Source organism: Neomonachus schauinslandi, chromosome 1, assembly GCF_002201575.2.
Source record: "Neomonachus schauinslandi chromosome 1, ASM220157v2, whole genome shotgun sequence".
NCBI classification, from domain to species: domain Eukaryota; kingdom Metazoa; phylum Chordata; class Mammalia; order Carnivora; family Phocidae; genus Neomonachus; species Neomonachus schauinslandi.
In genome coordinates this window covers 189,346,569-189,365,623 of record NC_058403.1, presented here as the reverse complement: position 1 = coordinate 189,365,623, position 19,055 = coordinate 189,346,569, and the positions used below count along the sequence as shown (strand labels likewise).

At 38.7% G+C, this 19,055-nt stretch overlaps 1 protein-coding gene across 1 annotated transcript in view; it reads right to left on the bottom strand.

Moving 5' to 3' along the window:
- DENND6A (DENN domain containing 6A) overlaps nt 1-19,055 on the bottom strand; it is a 57,429-nt gene that overhangs the window by 10,495 nt on the left and 27,879 nt on the right. The window contains exons 10-12 of the mRNA XM_021695020.2: nt 11,822-11,944; nt 11,204-11,299; nt 8,709-8,803 (exon numbers count right to left, since the gene is read on the bottom strand). Of these exons, the coding sequence (XP_021550695.1) occupies nt 8,709-8,803; nt 11,204-11,299; nt 11,822-11,944 (314 nt within the window). The remainder of the gene's footprint in view (nt 1-8,708; nt 8,804-11,203; nt 11,300-11,821; nt 11,945-19,055) is intronic.

Below are 19,055 nucleotides of genomic sequence, written 5' to 3'. Positions count from 1 at the left end.
CATATTATTTTCTGAAATTCACTGTGCAAAAAAGAACCAAGTATCAGAGGGGAGAAGAGTTTGGCAGTAGGTTTCATATATTCTTTATATTCAATATGTTCTGGGTAATAATGAAGATAGGTTGCAACCATGTCTGTCTTTTTAAAAAGGGAAAGACAAAAATAAACCCATGCAGCAATCTTCACTCACACAATTCCCCTCTGATGCACTGGATTTCATCAGGTGTAAGATGCATACTGATCTCTAACCCTAGTCATCATCATTGTTACACTGTAGTATGTAATAAAGAAAATTAATCATGAAGATACATTGCCTATTATAAAAAAAATTTTTTTAATGAATATTTGTCAGATGGCTTTGGAAAAAAAAAACAGGTGTCTGCAATGAACCCAAGTCCCATCATTACAGATATTTATTTTAATTAAAAATACTTATTCAGGGGTGCCTGGGTGGCTCAGTTGGTTAAGCGTCTGCCTTCGGCTCAGGTCATGACCCCAGGGTCCTGGAATCAAGCCCCATGATGGGCTCCCTGCTTGGCGGGGAACCTGCTTCTCACTCTCCCTCTACTGCTCCCCTTCTGCTGCTCCCCCTGCTTGTGCTCTCTCCCCGCCAAATAAATAAAATCTTAAAAAAAATACTTATTCAATGTCTGTTATGTACAATGCACGTTAGAGAGGGGTATTTAACATTACTAAATTAATAGTCAAGGCTACAGCACCTCTGTATATGGGCATTAGAATCTTCCACATTTAGGCCAAATATTTTACCTTTAGTGAAATCACCAAACTCAATTTCTGGTCAGAAATTATCAGTTTAGGGGCGCCTGGGTGGCTCAGTCGGTTAAGCGACTGCCTTCGGCTCAGGTCATGATCCTGGAGTCCCTGGATCGAGTCCCGCATCGGGCTCCCTGCTCGGCGGGGAGTCTGCTTCTCCCTCTGACCCTCCCCCCTCTCATGTGCTCTCTCTCTCTCTCATTCTGTCTCAAATAAATAAATAAAATCTTTTTTAAAAAAATAAAAAAATAAATATTTTTTTTAAAAAAAGAAATTATCAGTTTATAATTTGATCCAATATACGCTAATAGAATTAGTTTCGCTTTGAGAAATATTTGTTAAGTACCATCATCTTAACATTATATTTCTCCATTTAAGAGAATTTGGAACTAAAACTAGGTATAATCCAGAAGAAATAATCCTTTTATATCAGGAGGAATGATCCCTCTACAGGGTTAAAACTAAATGTATACTTCTGGTAAAGTTATGAATCTCAGCTTTGCTGTGCCTTCCCTGCTGATCCTGCAGAAGATACTCTTTCTGCAGTTTTACTGACCCTCTCAGATAGTCTTGAATTTTCAAAGACAGAAGAAGGGCTGTTGTGTTTCATAACTTGTGCAGCATATGCAGTGGTCCTGGCCTTGAGATCAATGGGCAGAAAAAGGTCCCAAGATATATATCCAACACTCATGAATTAAAAGATAAATGGATTGGGGCGCCTGGGTGGCTCAGTCGTTAAGTGTCTGCCTTCGGCTCAGCCTGCTTCTCCCTCTCCCACTCTCCCTGCTTGTGTTCCCTCTCTCGTTGTGTCTCTCCTCTGTCAAATAAGTAAATAAAATCTTTAAAAAAAGAAAAAAGATAAATGGATTTTCATGAATATGAAACCAAAAGCAGAGGCGATAAAAGAAAATACAGATAAATTGGACTTCATCAAAACTTAAAACTTTTGTGCATCGAAGGACACTACCAATGAGAGAATGACCAGACAACTCATGGAATGGGAGAAAATATTTACAAAGCATTTATCTGATAAGGGATTGGTATCTAGAATATATAAAGAACTCTTAACATCTCAACAATAACAAAACAACATGATTAAAAGACAGGGAAAGGACTTGGAAAGATAATTCTCCAAAGAAGTTATTCCGATGGCCAATAAACACATGAAAAGAAGCTCAACATTACTAATCGTTAGGGAAATGCAAATCAAAACCACAGTAAGATACTATCTCACACCCATTAGAAGGGCTACCATAAAAAAAAACACCAAAAAATAACAAGTGTTAGCAAGGATGTGGAGAAACTGATACCCTTGTGCACTGTTGATGGGAATGGAAAATAAAAACAGTATGGCAGTTTCTCAAAAAATTAAACACAAATGGCTATGTGGTTCAGCAATCCCACTTTTGTGGATACATACTCAAAAGAAATGAAAGCAGGGACTCAAAGAGGTATCTCTACACCCATGTTCATAGAATTATTATTTGCAATAGCTCAAAGGTGGAAGCAACCCAAGTGTCCACTGACAGATAATTGGATAAATAAAATGTGGTACATGCATACAATGGCATATTATTCAGTCTTAAAAAGGAAGGAAATTCTGACACATTACAACATGAATGAACCTGGAGGACGTTATAACTAAGCGAAATAAGCCAGTCACAAAAGGACAAATAGAATTCCACTTATATGAAATACTTGAGTAGTCAAATTCATATTGACAGGAAGTAGACAGGTAGCTGCTAAGGGCTAGGGCGGGGTGAGTGGAGAAAGAAGTGGATAGTAAGTTATTGTTTAATGGCTCAAGAGTTTCAATTTTGCAAGATGAAAAGAGCACTGTGAGTGGATGGTGGTGATTATAGTGCAACAATGTGAATGCACTTAATGCCACTGAACTGTACACTTAAAAAATGGTTAAGATGGTAAATATCGTGTTGTGTGCTTTTTACTGCAATTTTTTAAAAAAGATTTTATTTATTTATTCATGAGAGACAGAGAGAGAGAGAGAGAGAGAAGCAGAGGGAGAAGCAGGCTCCCAAGGAGCAGGGAGCCCGATGCGGGACTCGATCCCAGGACCCTGGGATCATGACCTGAGCCAAAGGCAGTCACTTAACTGAGTGAACCACCCAGGTGTCCCACCACAATTTTTTTTTTTAAAGGAATGAAATTCTTCTGCATGATACAACATAAGTGAACCTTGAAAACAGTGAGATATGCCAGACACTAAAGGGCAAATATTACATGATTCCACTTATATGAAATATGTAGAAGAGTCAACTTTATAGAAACAGAAATTATAAGTTACCAGGGACTGGGGGATGCAATAATTGGGGAGCTATTGTTTAATGGGTTTTGGATTTGGGTGAACTAAATCCAAATCCTTCTGCTTGGGATTACGAAGAAGTTCTGGAACTGGATAGTGATGATGGGTGCACCTTATGAATATACTTAATGCCACTGTGTTAGTTTTTTTAAATTTTTTTTTAAATTCAATTTAATTAATATAGAGTATTATTAGGTTCAGTGGTAGAATTTAGTGATTCATCAGTTGTATATAACACTCAGTGCTCATTACATCAAGTGCCCTCCTTAATGCCCATCACCCAGTTACCCCATCTCCCCACCCACCTCCCCCTGGGTGAACTAAATCCAAATCCTTCTGTTTGGGATGATGAAGAAGTTCTGGAAATGGATAGTGGTGATGGTTGCACACTATCAATATACTTAATGCCACTGTATTATTTTTATGTGAATTAGATACTTAAAACTAGTTAAAATGGTAAATTTTAGGTTATGTATATTTTACCACAATAAAAACAACTTTTAAGATAAGTGGGGAAAAGTATCATAAACACACTAAACTTAATGAAATTTTGCACTTCTGTTAAGAATTGTGCTCACATAAGACCCACCAGTCCCAGAAACAGTCAGACACTAAAGTCTTGCCCCAAATTATCAAATTACCCCTGGTGCCTTTGTTCACAACATATTTTCTCCATACTAACAAGGACCAAACTGAGGATACTGACAACCTCTAACATTCACTCCTCAGTGACCGCTAAGAATCTATAAAGCGTAATGTTTCCATATACCACCATTGCTTTCCTGCAGAAAAAAAATGATACCTGATGAAGTGGTTCAAATAAGCTGGTGATGGAAATAATCAGAGAGAACACAGCAGCTCATCTCTAAAGTAGGCTGCTTAAAATAAGTTCTAATTAATATTCCGTATCTGTCCTCATCCCCATTTGAAAAAGCAATTCAAGAATTATCCCCTCCCCTCCCTCCCTAGGCCTTACTTTTAAATGGTAACTTCACTTGCCTGAAGAGGCTTCTCAGAGTAGCAAGAATATCAGCTAGCAAGACATCACAAGAAAAGAAACTACAGACCGATACCCCTCATGGATACAGATGCAAAAATGCTCAACAAAAATAATAGCAAATCAAATCTAGCAACATATAAAAAGGATTATACACCATGACCAAATGGGATTTACGCAAGGAATATAAGATTGGTTTAACATCCAAAATGCAATTAATATGCCATATTGATAATGGACAAAAACCACATGACAATCTCCATAGATACAGAAAAAGCATTTAACAAAATTCAACACCAATTCATGATAATCCTCAACAAACTAGAAATAGAAAGGCACTTTTTCAATCTAATGAATGACATCTATGAAAACCTGTATCTAACATCATAATTAGACTTGTATATTGAAAACTACAGGAGCGCCTGGATGGCTCAGTCAGTTAAGCATCTGCCTTTGGCTCGGGTCATGATCCTAGGATCTTGGGATCGAGCCCCGCCATCAGGCTCCCTGCTTAGCAGGGAGCCTGCTTCTCCCTCTCCCTCTGCCTGCCACTCCCCCTGCTTGTGCTCTCTCACTCTCTCTCAAATAAAAAACAAACACCTTTAAAAAGAAAACTACAAAACATTGCTGAGAAAAATTAAAGACCTAAACAACAGAAGATATCTCAAGTTCCTGGATCAGAGACACCAAAAAAAACCCTAAATTTACTGCATATTAACATAATTCCTATCAAAATCCCAGCTAGCTGGCTGCAGAAATTAACAAAGTGATCCTAAAATTTATATGGAAATGCAAAACACCAAGAATAGCCAAAACAATTTTGGAAAAGAAGAACAATATTAGAAGACTTACACTTCCTGATTTCAAAACTTACTATAAAACTACAGTAATCAAGACATTGCATCAGTGTTGATTTTCCACAGAGGTACCAATGAAATTCAATAGAAACAAAGATAATTTTCAACAAATAGTGCTAAGGCAACTGAATAGCAACTTGCAAAAAAAGATTACTTTGGACCCTAACCCACAAAAAATAACTAAAGTGGTTCATAGACCTAAATGGAGGTGCCAACATAATAAATAAAACTTTTAGAAGAAAACATAGGAGAAAATCTTTGTGACCCTGGGTTGGGCAATGAGTTCTTAGACACAGTATCAAGAGGCTAATCCATAAAAGAAAAAAACTGATAAACTAGACTTCATCAAAATTAAATACATTTTTGTAGATATCAGAAGTGAGGGGTGAGGGTTAGGGGAAATGGATGAAAGTGGTCAAAAGGTACAAACTTCTAGTTAAAAGAAAAATTAAGTACTGGGGATGTAATGCAGATACATGATGACAACATGATGACTATAGTTAACACTGCTGTATAATATTATATTTGAAAACTGTTAAGACAGTAAATCCTAAAAGTTATCATCACAAGGAAACATTACTTTCCTTTTATTTTTTTGGTATCCATATGAGGTGATAGATATTAACTAAACATATTGTGGCAATCATTTCACAATATATATAAGTCATTATGCTGTACACCCTAAACTTACACAATGCTGTTTGTCAAGTGTATCTCAATCAAACTGTGGAGAAAAAAACACTTTTGCACTTCAAAAGATATCATTAAGAAAACAAAAAAGAAACCAAATACTGTGAGAAAATACTTGTGAGTCATATATCTAAACACAGACTTGTATCCAAAATACATAAAGATCTCTTACAACTAAATAGTAAGACAAGTAACCTAACTAAAAATTGGCAAAAGATTTCAATCAACATTTCATCCAAGAAGATATATGAACAACTATAAGTAGATGAAAAGATGCTCAACATCATTATTCACTAAGGCAAAGCAAATGAAAACCACTATTTCAAACCCATTAAGTGGCTATAATGAAAAACACAGACAGGATCAAATGCTGGTGGCAGGGATGTGAAGAAATAGGAACTCTTACAGACTGCTGGTAAGAATGTAAAATGAGGGGCGCCTGGGTGGCTCAGTCGTTAAGAGTCTGCCTTCAGCTCAGGTCATGATCCCAGGGTCCTGGGATCGAGCCCTGCATTGGGGGCTCCCTGCTCAGGGGGAAGCCTGCTTCTCCCTCTCCCACTCCCCCTGCTTGTGTTCCCTCTCTCGATGTCTCTCTCTCTGTCAAATAAATAAATAAAATTAAAAAAAAAAAAAGAATGTAAAATGAGGGGTGCCTGGCTGGCTCAGTCAGAAGAGTGTGCAACTCTTGATCTTGGGGTATGGGTTCGAGCCCCATGCTAGGTGTAGAGAATATTAAGTGAAATAAGCCAGTCAGAGAAAGATACCATATGATTTCACTCATATGTGGAATTTAAGAAACAAAACAAATGAACATGGGGTGGGGGAAGGGAGAGGCAAACCAAGAAGCAGACTCTTAACTATAGAGAACAAACTGATGGTTACCAGAAAGGAGGTTGGGGGTGGGGGATGAGTGAAATAGGTGATGGGGATGAAGGAGGGCACTTCTGATGAGCACCAGGTGATGTTTGGAAGTGCTGAATCACTATATTGTACACCTGAAACTAATATTACACTGCATCTTAACTGGAATTTAAATAAAAACTTAAAAATAAATAAATAAACTTAAAAAAAATTTTTAAATGTAAAACTGGTGGGCCACTTTGGAAAAAAGTTTGGCAGTTTCTTATAAAGTTAAACACACTACTTTACCAATGATTTTATGCAAAAGTTCCTCTACTTAAAGCCACAACCAAGAGCCTCTTTCATTGGAAAAAGATAATAAACAGTAGTCAACTATATTACAATCAATCCAATAGTCTAGATTAATAGGACAAAACCATGAAAACAAATGTCAATATTAAATTAAGATTTTAAAAAATATTTCATATCTTCTCATAGCTAAGACTCTGGTGATTGCTATGTTCTATATTATCATTAAATCAGAAAGGACACCAGTGAAATGGCAGGTGACTGACATTTACAGAACGCCACTGAGTCAGAAACTGTTTAATCTCCCAGCAGACAAAGAATTTGAGGCTTAAAGAGGCTGTTCTGCATAAGAACACATAGATCTGACAGCCAAGGTAAAGCTACTTGCTCTTTCCTAGATTTCTTAAGGCTTCTAAGGATTTTGGTATAAGATTGAGTCTAATGTTCGTAAATAATATCATTTAAATTGTTATTGCTTGGGGCACCTGGGTGGCTCAGTTGGTTGAATGTCTGCCTTCAGCTCAGGTCATGATCCCGAAGTCCCAGGATTGAGCCCCACTTTGGGGTCCCTGCTCAGCGGGGAGTGTGCTTCTCCCTCTGCCCCTCACCCCACTCGTGCTCTCTCTCTCTCTCTCTCTCTCTCTCTCTCTCTCGCTCTGTCTTAAATAAATTAATTAAATTAAAAAATAAAAAATAAAAAAATAAAATTGTTATTGTTTGAATCTAACATATCTATCTAGATTTATGTATATACCAGAAAGGATATCTAATAAATTATTAAATAATATTTGAAATATTCCTGTGTATACCAAAAGAAGTCTTTAAAAGTAACACATCATAAAGTTATTTAAAAGTATTTTCAGTATCTCGGGGCGCCTGGGTGGCCCAGTCGTTAAGCGTCTGCCTTCGGCTCAGGTCACGATCCCAGGGTGTTGGGATCAAGCCCTGCATTGGGCTCCCTGCTCAGGGGGAGGCCTACTTTTCCCTCTCCCACTCCCCCTACTTGTGTTCCCTCCCTCGCTGTGTCTCTCTCTGTCAAATAAATAAAATCTTAAAAAAAAAAATATTTTCAGTATCTCAAGTCTTACTATTTCAGGAGAAAATTCAGGAATGGGGGCGCCTGGGTGGCTCAGTTGGTTAAGCGACTGCCTTCGGCTCAGGTCATGATCCTGGAGTCCCGGGATCGAGTCCCGCATCGGGCTCCCTGCTCGGCAGGGAGTCTGCTTCTCCCTCTGACCCTCCCCCTCTCATGCTCTCTCATTCTCACTCTCAAATAAATAAATAAAATCTTTAAAAAAAAAAAAAAAAGAAAATTCAGGAATGTCCAGGGAGGAATGTCAGAGATACCATTAAATTGTCATCTAAGTTAACAACACTTCCAACCTCTGAATTAATTTACTCATTTAAACACATTTATTAAATAGTTACTACAAGCAAAATACTATTTACCTTTTCCTCAAGGAAAGCACAACCTTTGACCATTTCCTTAATCAATACCATTGCCATGGAAATGTATAATGCTTGTTTTGAGACCTAGCAGAGAATTTTGTGCCAAATTGAATAATTCTAGCTTCTACAAGGTTTTATTCAAACAGTGTTGGAAATCCCTGTTTAATTAGGCTTATCCATATACAAAAAGTTGCTCAAATTTTTGAGGTTTCATTGTTTTATAATTCATTCCATGTTTATAACACTAGAAGTGCATTTTTTGATAGGAGGACATGATGGGTTACACATAAGAATCTGTATATTTTAGTGGGAAGTTAGGCTCTTCTTCAAAGGCCCTTATTCAGATTGCCTCCAAAAAGGTTACCAACAACATAATTAAAAAGTAATCAAGAGATGAAAACAAAGGGGAAGAAATGAACGTACTCAGCCAACTCACATACTGAAAACAGAACACTGAGTTTATACTTTACCTGCAGGTTTAAGGTCTCCTATTCGAATAATGTGCGGCCAGTGCTGGAGTGTTTTCGCAAAAAAAGGGTTGGTTACTCCTAAGATAACTGAAGGCCTACATAAAAACAAAACAGAAGCAAAGTGAGAAAAACACAAATGTTCCAGTGAAGACTAGTTTATAATTTCTTTAGATTGAACAATAGATTTTCTTTTCCTTCACTCAATGCATTAACGTCTCAACTATATGCCAGGCACCATGTTTAGCACTAGGCAAGTAAACATAAAAAGACATAGTCTTTTTAAAAGCATACAGAAAGAAAGGCATACATACCCAATTACAATGCCAAAATTAGGAAACAGAGAAGGTGGTATAACACATACGACAATTACAAAGGAGAAACTGTATGTCTACCAGGGGATTCAAAGACAGCTTCAATAGGTAAGCCCGGGAGGCTCAGTCAATTAAGCATCCGACTCTTGATTTCAGCTCAGGTCATGATCTTGGGGTCCTGAGACTAAGCCCCATGTAGGGCTCGGAGCTCAGCAGGGAGTCTGCTTGAAGATTCCCTCTCCCTGTGCCTCTCCCCACCTTGCGTGTGCACACATGCTCTCTCTCTCCCTAAAATAAATAAATCTCTAAAAACAAAACAAAACAAAAAACAAAGACAGCTTTACCAAAGAGATGACATTGCACAAAGATATGAAAGATGAATAGAAGTTCTTTGCCAAGTGGATAAGGGAGGTAAAGGTGATGCAGGAGAACAAATAGTACGAGCCAAGCAATGAAGTGAGATCGTGGTGTGCTTGAAGAACTACAAAGAGCTCAGCATTCCCACAGCATAAAGTGAGAAGGATGAAGAGTCAGAAATGAAAGTAGATGGGTATGTGCTGGCCAGATTATTAAGTACCAAGTTAATATGCTAAGAAGTTTATTAAGTGCCAAATTAATGTGCTAAGAAGTTTAAAAATCTTGTAGGCAAATGGAAGGTATTAGAGAACCAAATGGAAGGATGCCATGTGAATGAAAATGTAGGAAGATCATTCTAGGGGAAATCTGGAAGATGCCCTATAAGGAGGGGAGGGGGTTTGGGAAAAAGCAACAGCAGATATGACAAAGACTGGAGACAGTAAGACTGGGAAGAGACTTTTGGAAAGCAGGTAACAAATGTTATTATGAGAGATTTTATGGTGTTGAATTGACAGAATTTGGTAAAACTTGATGTGGGACATGTTAAGAAGGAGAAATTTATGACAATTTAGATTTTTGATGACTAAGGAAAAAGTAGTACCATTCATGGGTTTAGGGAAGAAAACAGGAAACAAAGAATTCACTGCATACATTTAGTTTCAGGTGCCATTAAGATGTCCAGGTGGTAAAGTGGTAAAAAACAACAACAAAACCCTGGACATAAAGGTCTGCACCTTGCAAAGATCTGGGCTAGGCAGATAAATTTCAGTTATCAGTATATGGGTCTTAACAGAGGCTGTGGGTACAGATAAGATTGCTCAGAAAGAATTATCAGTCTGAAATCAGATCCCAGAACACAGGACTGGAGAATACCAACATTTAAGGTGCTGGCAGAGACAGACCTCTCTGCACAGGAGACTGAGATGCATCACCAGACAGCCAGGTGAGAGTGGCATCAAGGATTAAAATGCTTTCAAGCTCAGGCGCCTGGGTGGCTCAGTCAGTTAAGTGTCTGCCTTCGGCTCAGGTCATGATCCCAGCCTCCTGGGATCGAGTCCCATATTGGGGAGCCTGCTTCACCTTCTGCCCCTCCCCCCACTCATGGGCTCTCTCTCTCTCTCTCTCTCTCTCTCAAAAGTAAATAAAATCTTTTAAAAAATGCTTTCAAGCTCAACAGCTTAAATGTTATAAGAAAGGGAAGGCAGAAGAATTAAGACAATAATGTGCCTATGGGATAGGGCAGGGAGAGGGTCTTGATGACTCTGGCCAAGAATGACTTCACTGGAAGTGGAGAAATCAACCTGCAATGGACTGAGAAGCAACCAGAAAACCAAGAAGTAAAGACAGTAAATGGAGATTGTTGTTGTTGTTATTCTAGAAATTTAGCTATGAAAAGAATGTAAGCAATAGAGCAGGAGCTAAAAGGGAAAGGGTAAGATAATTTTTTCCCCTTTGACATATTCGGAAGAATTTTCATGTTTCCATGCCAATTCGATGAAGAGGAGGAAGGGGAAGAAATGAAGAGGAAGAAGGAAAAGGAAGTTACAGAGCAATAAGAGATAACTGATGCTGTAAGAGGCCCTAAAATAGGGCAAGAAAACAGAACTCAAAGTATAGTCAGATGGCTATTAATGACAATACAGCTTCCACTAATAAATAAAATCATTCAAAGAAAATAAGATTGACAATTGAAATGTAGAAGTGTTATAAGCAGCTCCTCAAACCTTCCTTTATAAAATCAAGATGCCAGTAAGTTCAAGATGTAATTTTATATAATTTGGTTATACAGGTACTACTTGGTCAATAATAGTTGTTTTGTTTACTCACGGGGCTTGAGTACGAGTAGTATATTCTTTGAATTCACTGTCATGAATTGTGAAATAAGGTCGGAAGTCGCTGAAGTACTTCAATGGAGAAATACAGCTGTGGAGTAAGAAGAACATTTAAAACAAAGGACAAAAAATTAAAGGCCCTACTCAATAACTATAAAACATCAATACACACAGTATACCCACAGTGGCATTATTTATTTATTTATTTCAGTAAACGGCAAACTCCTTTTAGGAAACCAGAAAGACAAATGGAAATGCATAATCATGTGGAATGGTGTGCTGAAAGCACGCTGGACTTGGGGCAGAAGATAGGGTGAAGTGCTGGCACTCTCACTTCCTCGCTATGTATCTTTTACGAGACTCTGACCATTCACGCAGCCCATATTTGTCAGGTGCCAGCTGAGTGAATGAATGTTTGTTGCTCAGAAAAACCGAAACACAGTTCTAGCCCTTGTGGAGCCTGAATTAATTTTCTCATCCATGAAACGGTACTATAATGAGCCCAGCCTTCTTACAAGGAAGGGAGTTGTGTGGGTCAACGCAACGAGTGTGCAAACATATCACAGATGGAAAAATGCTGCAACCATCACCGTCAGGAACGAAACATACTCACTTAGTAAGTGCCAATACAGTCTCTGATGACTCTGATGGTGATGGTGCCATGACCACGAGGGGCTCCCCCAACAGGACCAGCTCCCAAAGCATCTGACTATGAAGGAAAACCGGGCAGAAACACCTGAAAGGTATTTATACAGAAGTGTTATTTATCCAACTCTGTTTTTTTAAATTCTTAGATGATCGTTCTAAAGACTTCATACTGATATAAATTCTTCCAGCTATTTGTACCTCGTTGTGACATACAAATTCTTTAGAATATGGTGATGCATAAGTCCCTTTTATCTATATAAAAACATACCAATTTGACTCATTCAAATTTTTAGAAAATTAAATGCAATATACTGACATATAAAATGGCTAACATATAATAAAAACATAGTTATTAAATTGTACCATATGGTAGACCTATTTCATCAATATTGCTTTCTTAGATTTGAATTTCTATTCTAAATATTTTATTTTTTTATTTTTTTAAAGATTTTATTTATTTATTTGCAAGAGAGACAATGAGAGACAGAGAGCATGAGAGGGAGGAAGGTCAGAGGGAGAAGCAGACTCCCTGCCGAGCAGGGAGCCCGATGCGGGACTCGATCCTGGGACTCCAGGATCATGACCTGAGCCGAAGGCAGTCGCTTAACCAACTGAGCCACCCAGGTGCCCCTATTCTAAATATTTTAAAGAAAACAAGAAAAATTAATTTTCCAAAGGATGTTTACTGGATGTACTTAATTTAAAAGCTAATGCTTGGGGTGCCTGGGTGGCTCAGTTGTTAAGTGTCTGCCTTTGGCTCAGGTCATGATCTCAGGGTCCTGGGACTGAGTCCCACATCAGGCTCCCTGCTCAGGAGAGAGTCTGCTTCTCCCTCTCCCTCTGCCACGTCCCCTGCTCATGCTCCCTCTCTCTCTTTCAAATAAATAAAATCTTAAAAAAAAAATACAATAAAAGCTAATGCTTTCAAGATTAAAAAATGATGAAAACAAATCACAAGGGGGAGATTTAATGCCAAACAAAAGAATGATTTCCTGGGCAGATTCTTCCCTTACAGAAATGCTCCATATTTTTATAGTAGCCCTGGAATTAGTCTGGTACATTACTTAGCCTCAGACACTTGGTAATATACTCATTTAGTAATTTCCTCCTGTTAGGGTAACGATTTTTTGTAGCAGGTTAGAGAATATCTACTTATAAAGATCATAACCAATCTTCCTAGTTGAAAACATACACACACACAAGAAAGAGAAAGGAAGGAAGGAAGGAAGGAAGAACACGTTAAGTGCAAAAACATAAAACAGATTTGTGAAATGGAAATTAGGGAAAGTTAATTTTAACAATCGAAAAGCAAGAAAACAAATGTGAAGAAAGTGCAAAAACAAAAAAACAATATAAACAGTTCAAGGATAAGGCAAAGGACCTCTTCTTCCTCTTTCTTTCCTAAACAATTCAATTCTAAAGCAGAACATGGTGCATGGTAGGCATCTCTGCCAGGAGGGAAAGAAGACATGTTGGCTCAGAGAGGGGTGTGAGGACCTGTGTGAGACATCCACGTGGATGTCTAGCTTCCTGGGGGGCTGCTGGAACCCAGATGTGGTAAAGAAGGTGTACATGTGTGGAGGTGATCTGGTTTGGGGTGAAGGGCAAGAAGTATGAGAGGCCTGGAGGGGCAGCCTGGTGTGGAGTGTCAGAGCCAGAGTGTATTCAAGCTGTCCATGGTGGGACATAAGAGCAGGGGAAATAGGGTGTTCACACGGAGAGGTGGCCTGGAAAGAGGTGTAGGAGCACAGTAGGGTAAGGAGGGCATTCCTGTGGGAGTTAGTCTAGCATTGGGAGCCAGAGCACAAGCGAAGTGAGGATGGCACCCATATGGAGAGGGGGCCTAATGTACAATATAGAAGCCTAAATGGGGTAGGAGGGTAACCACATGGGGGTCCGTCTAGCATGGAGTAGAGCCTGAGAAAGTTAAGGAAGGTATCCATGAAGAAGGGCAGCTGGGTATGGAGTGTCAAAGCCCAAAAGGGGTAAGAAAGTCATTTGCACAGAGGAGAGGATTTAAGCAGAGATGAGAGACTGGTTACTAACAGGGACTGATCAAATAAATTAATTAATTAAGGATAATAGGAGGTAGTTTCTCAGAAAATTTCTCAGAAAGAAATACAAATACAGAAAGGAAGAAAACTAGAATGAACCCTGTCTTATAGGATTGGAATTGAGGGTAGTGGCATGACTTTATGGTTTTTAATATATATGTATATAGAAATATAGAGCAAAAACGTGTATATATATATGAGTATGTATGTATGCATCCCTTCACAAACATGTATATACTCCCTAGCTCTGTCCACTGAGAGGGCCTAAAATCAATGATATCCTAATAGCAAGGAGCACAAGTAGTACCCAGATCTTGGCTTCTGAATCCTATTCTCCATTAAAAAAAAAAGCCAAGGCTTTTTGGAGAAATGCTGATTCCAGGGCTAGGGAAGGAAAAATATAAGATAATCTTAAAACCCAAGAGAACTGAAAACATATGTCCATACAAAGGCTTATAGACAAATGTTCAGAGTAGCATTACACATAATAGCTAAAAAGTAAAAACCATCTGAATGTCCTTCAGTGAATTAATGGATAAACAAAATGTGGTATATCCACACAATGGAACATAATAAAATGAAGTAATGACTCATGCTACCACATGTATAAACCATGAAAATGATATGCTAAGTGAAAGAAAGTAGACACAAAAAGCCACATAATTTATGATTCTATTTATATGGTATGGCCAGAATAGACAAATCTATATAGAGATATAAAGCAGATTAGTGACTCCCAGGGGCTGGGGAAGAAAGAAGAAATGGGGAATAAATGCCACTAGGAACAGGGTTACTTTTTGCAGTGATTAAATGTCTTATTTTTTTATTTTTTTATTTTTTTTAAAGATTTTATTTATTTATTTGACAGAGACAGCGAGAGCAGGAACACAAGCAGGGGGAGTGGGAGAGGGAGAAGCAGGCTTCCCGCTGAGCAGGGAGCCCAATGTGGGACTCGATCCCAGGACTCTGGGATCATGACCTGAGCCGAAGGCAGCCGCCCAACGACTGAGCCACCCAGGCGCCCGAAGTGATTAAATGTTTTGGAACTAGAGAGTATTTATGCACAACTTTGTGAACTGTATACTTTGAAAGAGTGGATATTATGGTATGTGAATAATATATCAATTTTTTTAATTAAAAAAGAAAAGATAAGCCTGGAACATCTTACACAAGAAAGTAAGGAAGTCTTTAAAGAATGACAAGAATATTTCAAAAACAAAAACAAAAACAGAGGCCAACTTGAAGTGAGACAAGTCTAATTGGCCAAACTGGGGACAACTGAAACATCAAATGAGAATAATAAGACTTTAATAACTGGGGCGCCTGGGTGGCTCAGTTGGTTAAGCGACTGCCTTCGGCTCAGGTCATGATCCTGGAGTCCCGGGATCGAGTCCCGCATCGGGTTCCCTGCTCGGTGGGGAGTCTGCTTCTCCCTCTGACCCTCCTCCCTCTCATGCTCTCTGTCTCTCATTCTCTCTGTCTCAAATAAATAAATAAAATCTTTAAAAAAAAAAAAGACTTTAATAACCTGTTGAATAAAACAGGAAACCAACAGTCCATACAGATATACACAGTATGATGTTTTTTTTTTTTTAAAGATTTTATTTATTTATTTGACAGAGAGAGACAGCGAGAGAGGGAACACAAGCAGGGGGAGTGGGAGAGGGAGAAGCAGGCTTCCCGCGGAGCGGGGAGCCCGATGCGGGGCTCGATCCCAGGACCCTGGGATCATGACCTGAGCCGAAGGCAGACGCTTAATGACTGAGCCACCCAGGCGCCCCTACACAGTATGATGTTTTGAAATATTTCTACAAATTGTTTGATACTTCCTTTAAAACATGGAGCCTAATTCTCACCCCCCACCCTTAGCTGTGGGGTAGATTAATGGCTTATATGTAATGAACAGAATAAGGACTGTGCAACCTAGAAGGTTGGGTCATAAAAGACATAGTGGCTTCAGCCTTGTCTCAGATCCCCTCTGAATACTGTGGGAACATTTAAGCTGCCCTATGGGCAGGTCCACATGACTAGAAATGAGGCCTCCTGATAACAACCACAAGGAACTGTGACCTCCAGCCAGCAGCCAAGTAAGTAAGCCTTTTTGGGAAACAGATCCTCCAGCCCCAGTCAAGACCCTCATGCCCCACTTGTCCAACTGACTAAAACCCTGACTGATATCCTGACTCCAACTTCGTAAGAGATCTAGAGCTAGAACCATCTAGCTAAGACGTTCCCAGATTCCTAACCCTCAGAAACTGTGTGAAGTAATATCTGTTCTTTCAAATATTCTCTCAAAGTACTGGGGTAATTTATTACACAGCAATAAATAACTCATATCCATAGTTTCAAAGTGCCTCCCCACAAAATACTTAATCACAAAAGGAAAACCAGTAGTTTATTATCGAGAAGCTTGGAGAATACCACAAAGTGAACATCTTCAGTAACAAGGCAAGCTACCTCCCTGCCAAAGACACAGAGCTCAAATCTAATCTTGAGTAAATCCCAAACAAACCTAAACTGAGGGATTTCCTGCAAAATAACTGTCTTGTAATCCACAAGAAGCTCAGGTGTGTGAAAGAAGACTGAGGATCTATTCCATACTGAAGGAGAGAGACTGAAGCAGCATGACAAGTAAATGCAACAGACAATTCTGAACTAGATGGTATTGTGACAATTGGTGACATCTGAACTAAACGGTATTAATTTACCAATGTTAATTTCCCAATTTTGATGACGGCATTGTGCCTTTATTTGTAGGAGAGAGACACTAAAGTATTCAGAGATGATGAGACATCAGGCCTCCAACTATCAAGTGGTAAAAGGAAAAAATTTTCTGTACTATACTTACTCTTTTTCTGTAAATTAGTGATTGTTTCAAATTTTTATATATATAATTACATATAATATGCATATATACACATATACATTTATATGTATATTTATGTACATAAAATTTTTAAACAATCACAAATTTATAGAAAAGTGGCAAGTGTGTGTAAGTATATATTTAATAGTGGGGTGCCCTTCAGGCATTAAAGCTGAAAATTGCTTTTTCTCACAAGTATTATAATATATAATCAGTAAGGGTATAAACAGACACCAAGTACAGTTACAAGATAAAGCATTCTCTGAAACCCCTGTATTACTTTAGAAATATTTGTTACAAAAAGTAGTTTTATTGAGGAGGTAAGTATTAAATATTCAAGAAATATATCCTATCTCCAGCTCTAGCTTTAATAAATATTGGTGGTAGGCATCTAATTAACTGCAGTATAAAATTACTAAAATGAGGGTAGGGAAACTATAGGGTATTTTTTTAGCACTACTCTCATATCCCCATTCTGGAGTGCTATGCTTTATGCTAAGCTCCACTGCCGCCCCCTCAAAAGAGTCATCCCCTGGAAAAAATTAGAAACTTACTCCAAATAAATAAATAGATGAATAAATAAATAGATACATATATAAATAGATACCCAGACAAGTAAATAACTAGATAAAGGTTTCAAACTTTTCCAAAGACATAGCATGTTGTTATAATCTTAAAAGCTAAAAGAAACTGGGGCACCTGGGTGGCTCAGTTGGTTAAGTGTCTGCCTTTGGCTCAGGTCATGATCCCAAGGTCCTGGGATCGAGCCCCGCCATCAGGCTCCCTGCTCAGTGGAGAGCCTGCTTCTCCCTCTCCCTCTGCCTGCCGCTCTGCCTATCTGTGCTCGCTCTCTATGTCTCTGTCAAATAAATAAATAAAATCTTAAAAAAAAAAAAACTAAAAGAAACTAACATGTATCAATGAGTATCAGACACATTTTATGTAGTAATAGACTTTTATAGTCTTTGAAACACAGAACACTCATAGCTATTATCTACTCTGCCAATGGGGTAGAAAGCCAAGATGGCTTCATTATCAAGAAGGGGGCAAGGAGGAACATGATGACACATAACTGATATGCCTCTTGCCATGTGAGGAACCAACAGCAAGTATCATCAGGTAAAACGTCCTTGACTCTAGGCAAGAGAATGTGTTTCTTTCAACAAAAAGCTGTCCCTCAACTGTAAGCCCAACTTAAAAACTGAATGAGATGGGGCACCTGGGTGGCTCAGATGGTTAAGCGTCTGCCTTCGACTCAGGTCATGATCCCAGGATCCTGGGATTGAGCCCCGCATCGGGCTCCTGGCTCAGCAGGGAGCCTGCTTCTCCCTCTCCCTCTGCCTCTCCCCCTGCTCATGCTCTCTCTCTCTCTATCTCTGTGTCTCAAATGAATAAATTTAAAAAAATCTTTAAAAAAAAAAAACTGAATGAGAAGACTGTGATCAAGAGAGCTGACACCAAAGTCAGGGTCCATGGACTAGTGGTAGCTTAACAAGACTTGACCTGGTACAAGGAGGGAGACAAGCCCCCAGACTCAACTGCATTTCTACCACTCAGCTTCAAACATTTTTCCAGGTCTCAGTCCTTTGCTCTCAAGCTCACTGTTGACATAAAAATATCACCTTCAATATAAGTGATAAACATTTAAACTTTTATTCACACGAAAAACGTACAATGTAAGCTCTCCACACACAAAATGAAGAGTGCTGTCACTAATCTGAGGGTCAGATATTAAATGCTCGGCACAGCACTATCTGTGTGAGCCTATTATTGTTCGACTTTCAGTTTTTTCACCTCCTGAGCAACAAGAATGAAAAAAACAACACACTCACTTGTTCCACTTTTTAAAAGATTTTATTTATTTGAGAGAGAGCGCGTGCATGCATGCATGCGAGAGTGGGGGGGGGGCAGAGGGAGAAGGAGGGAGAGAATCTCAAGCAGACTCCTTGCTGAGCACGGAGCTGGACACCGGGCTCAATCTCATGACCCTGACTGAGATCATGACCTGAGCGGGAGCCATCCAGGTACCCCTCACTTGTCCTACTTTAAAAACAAGAACATGTCATTCATAATCAGGAGAAAAGACACATGCTAATAAAAAGTGTTAGTGGTAGGAATAATTAATTACCACAAAAGCAAAGATAACTGATAATAAACTGAAAAGCATTAAGATTTGCACCCAGCAGTTCAAAAGAAAACCTGTCTAGTAATCAAATTCTATATTAACTTATGCATATTATTTAATTTATTCCTCAATGAACTAAGTATCAAAAGTATAA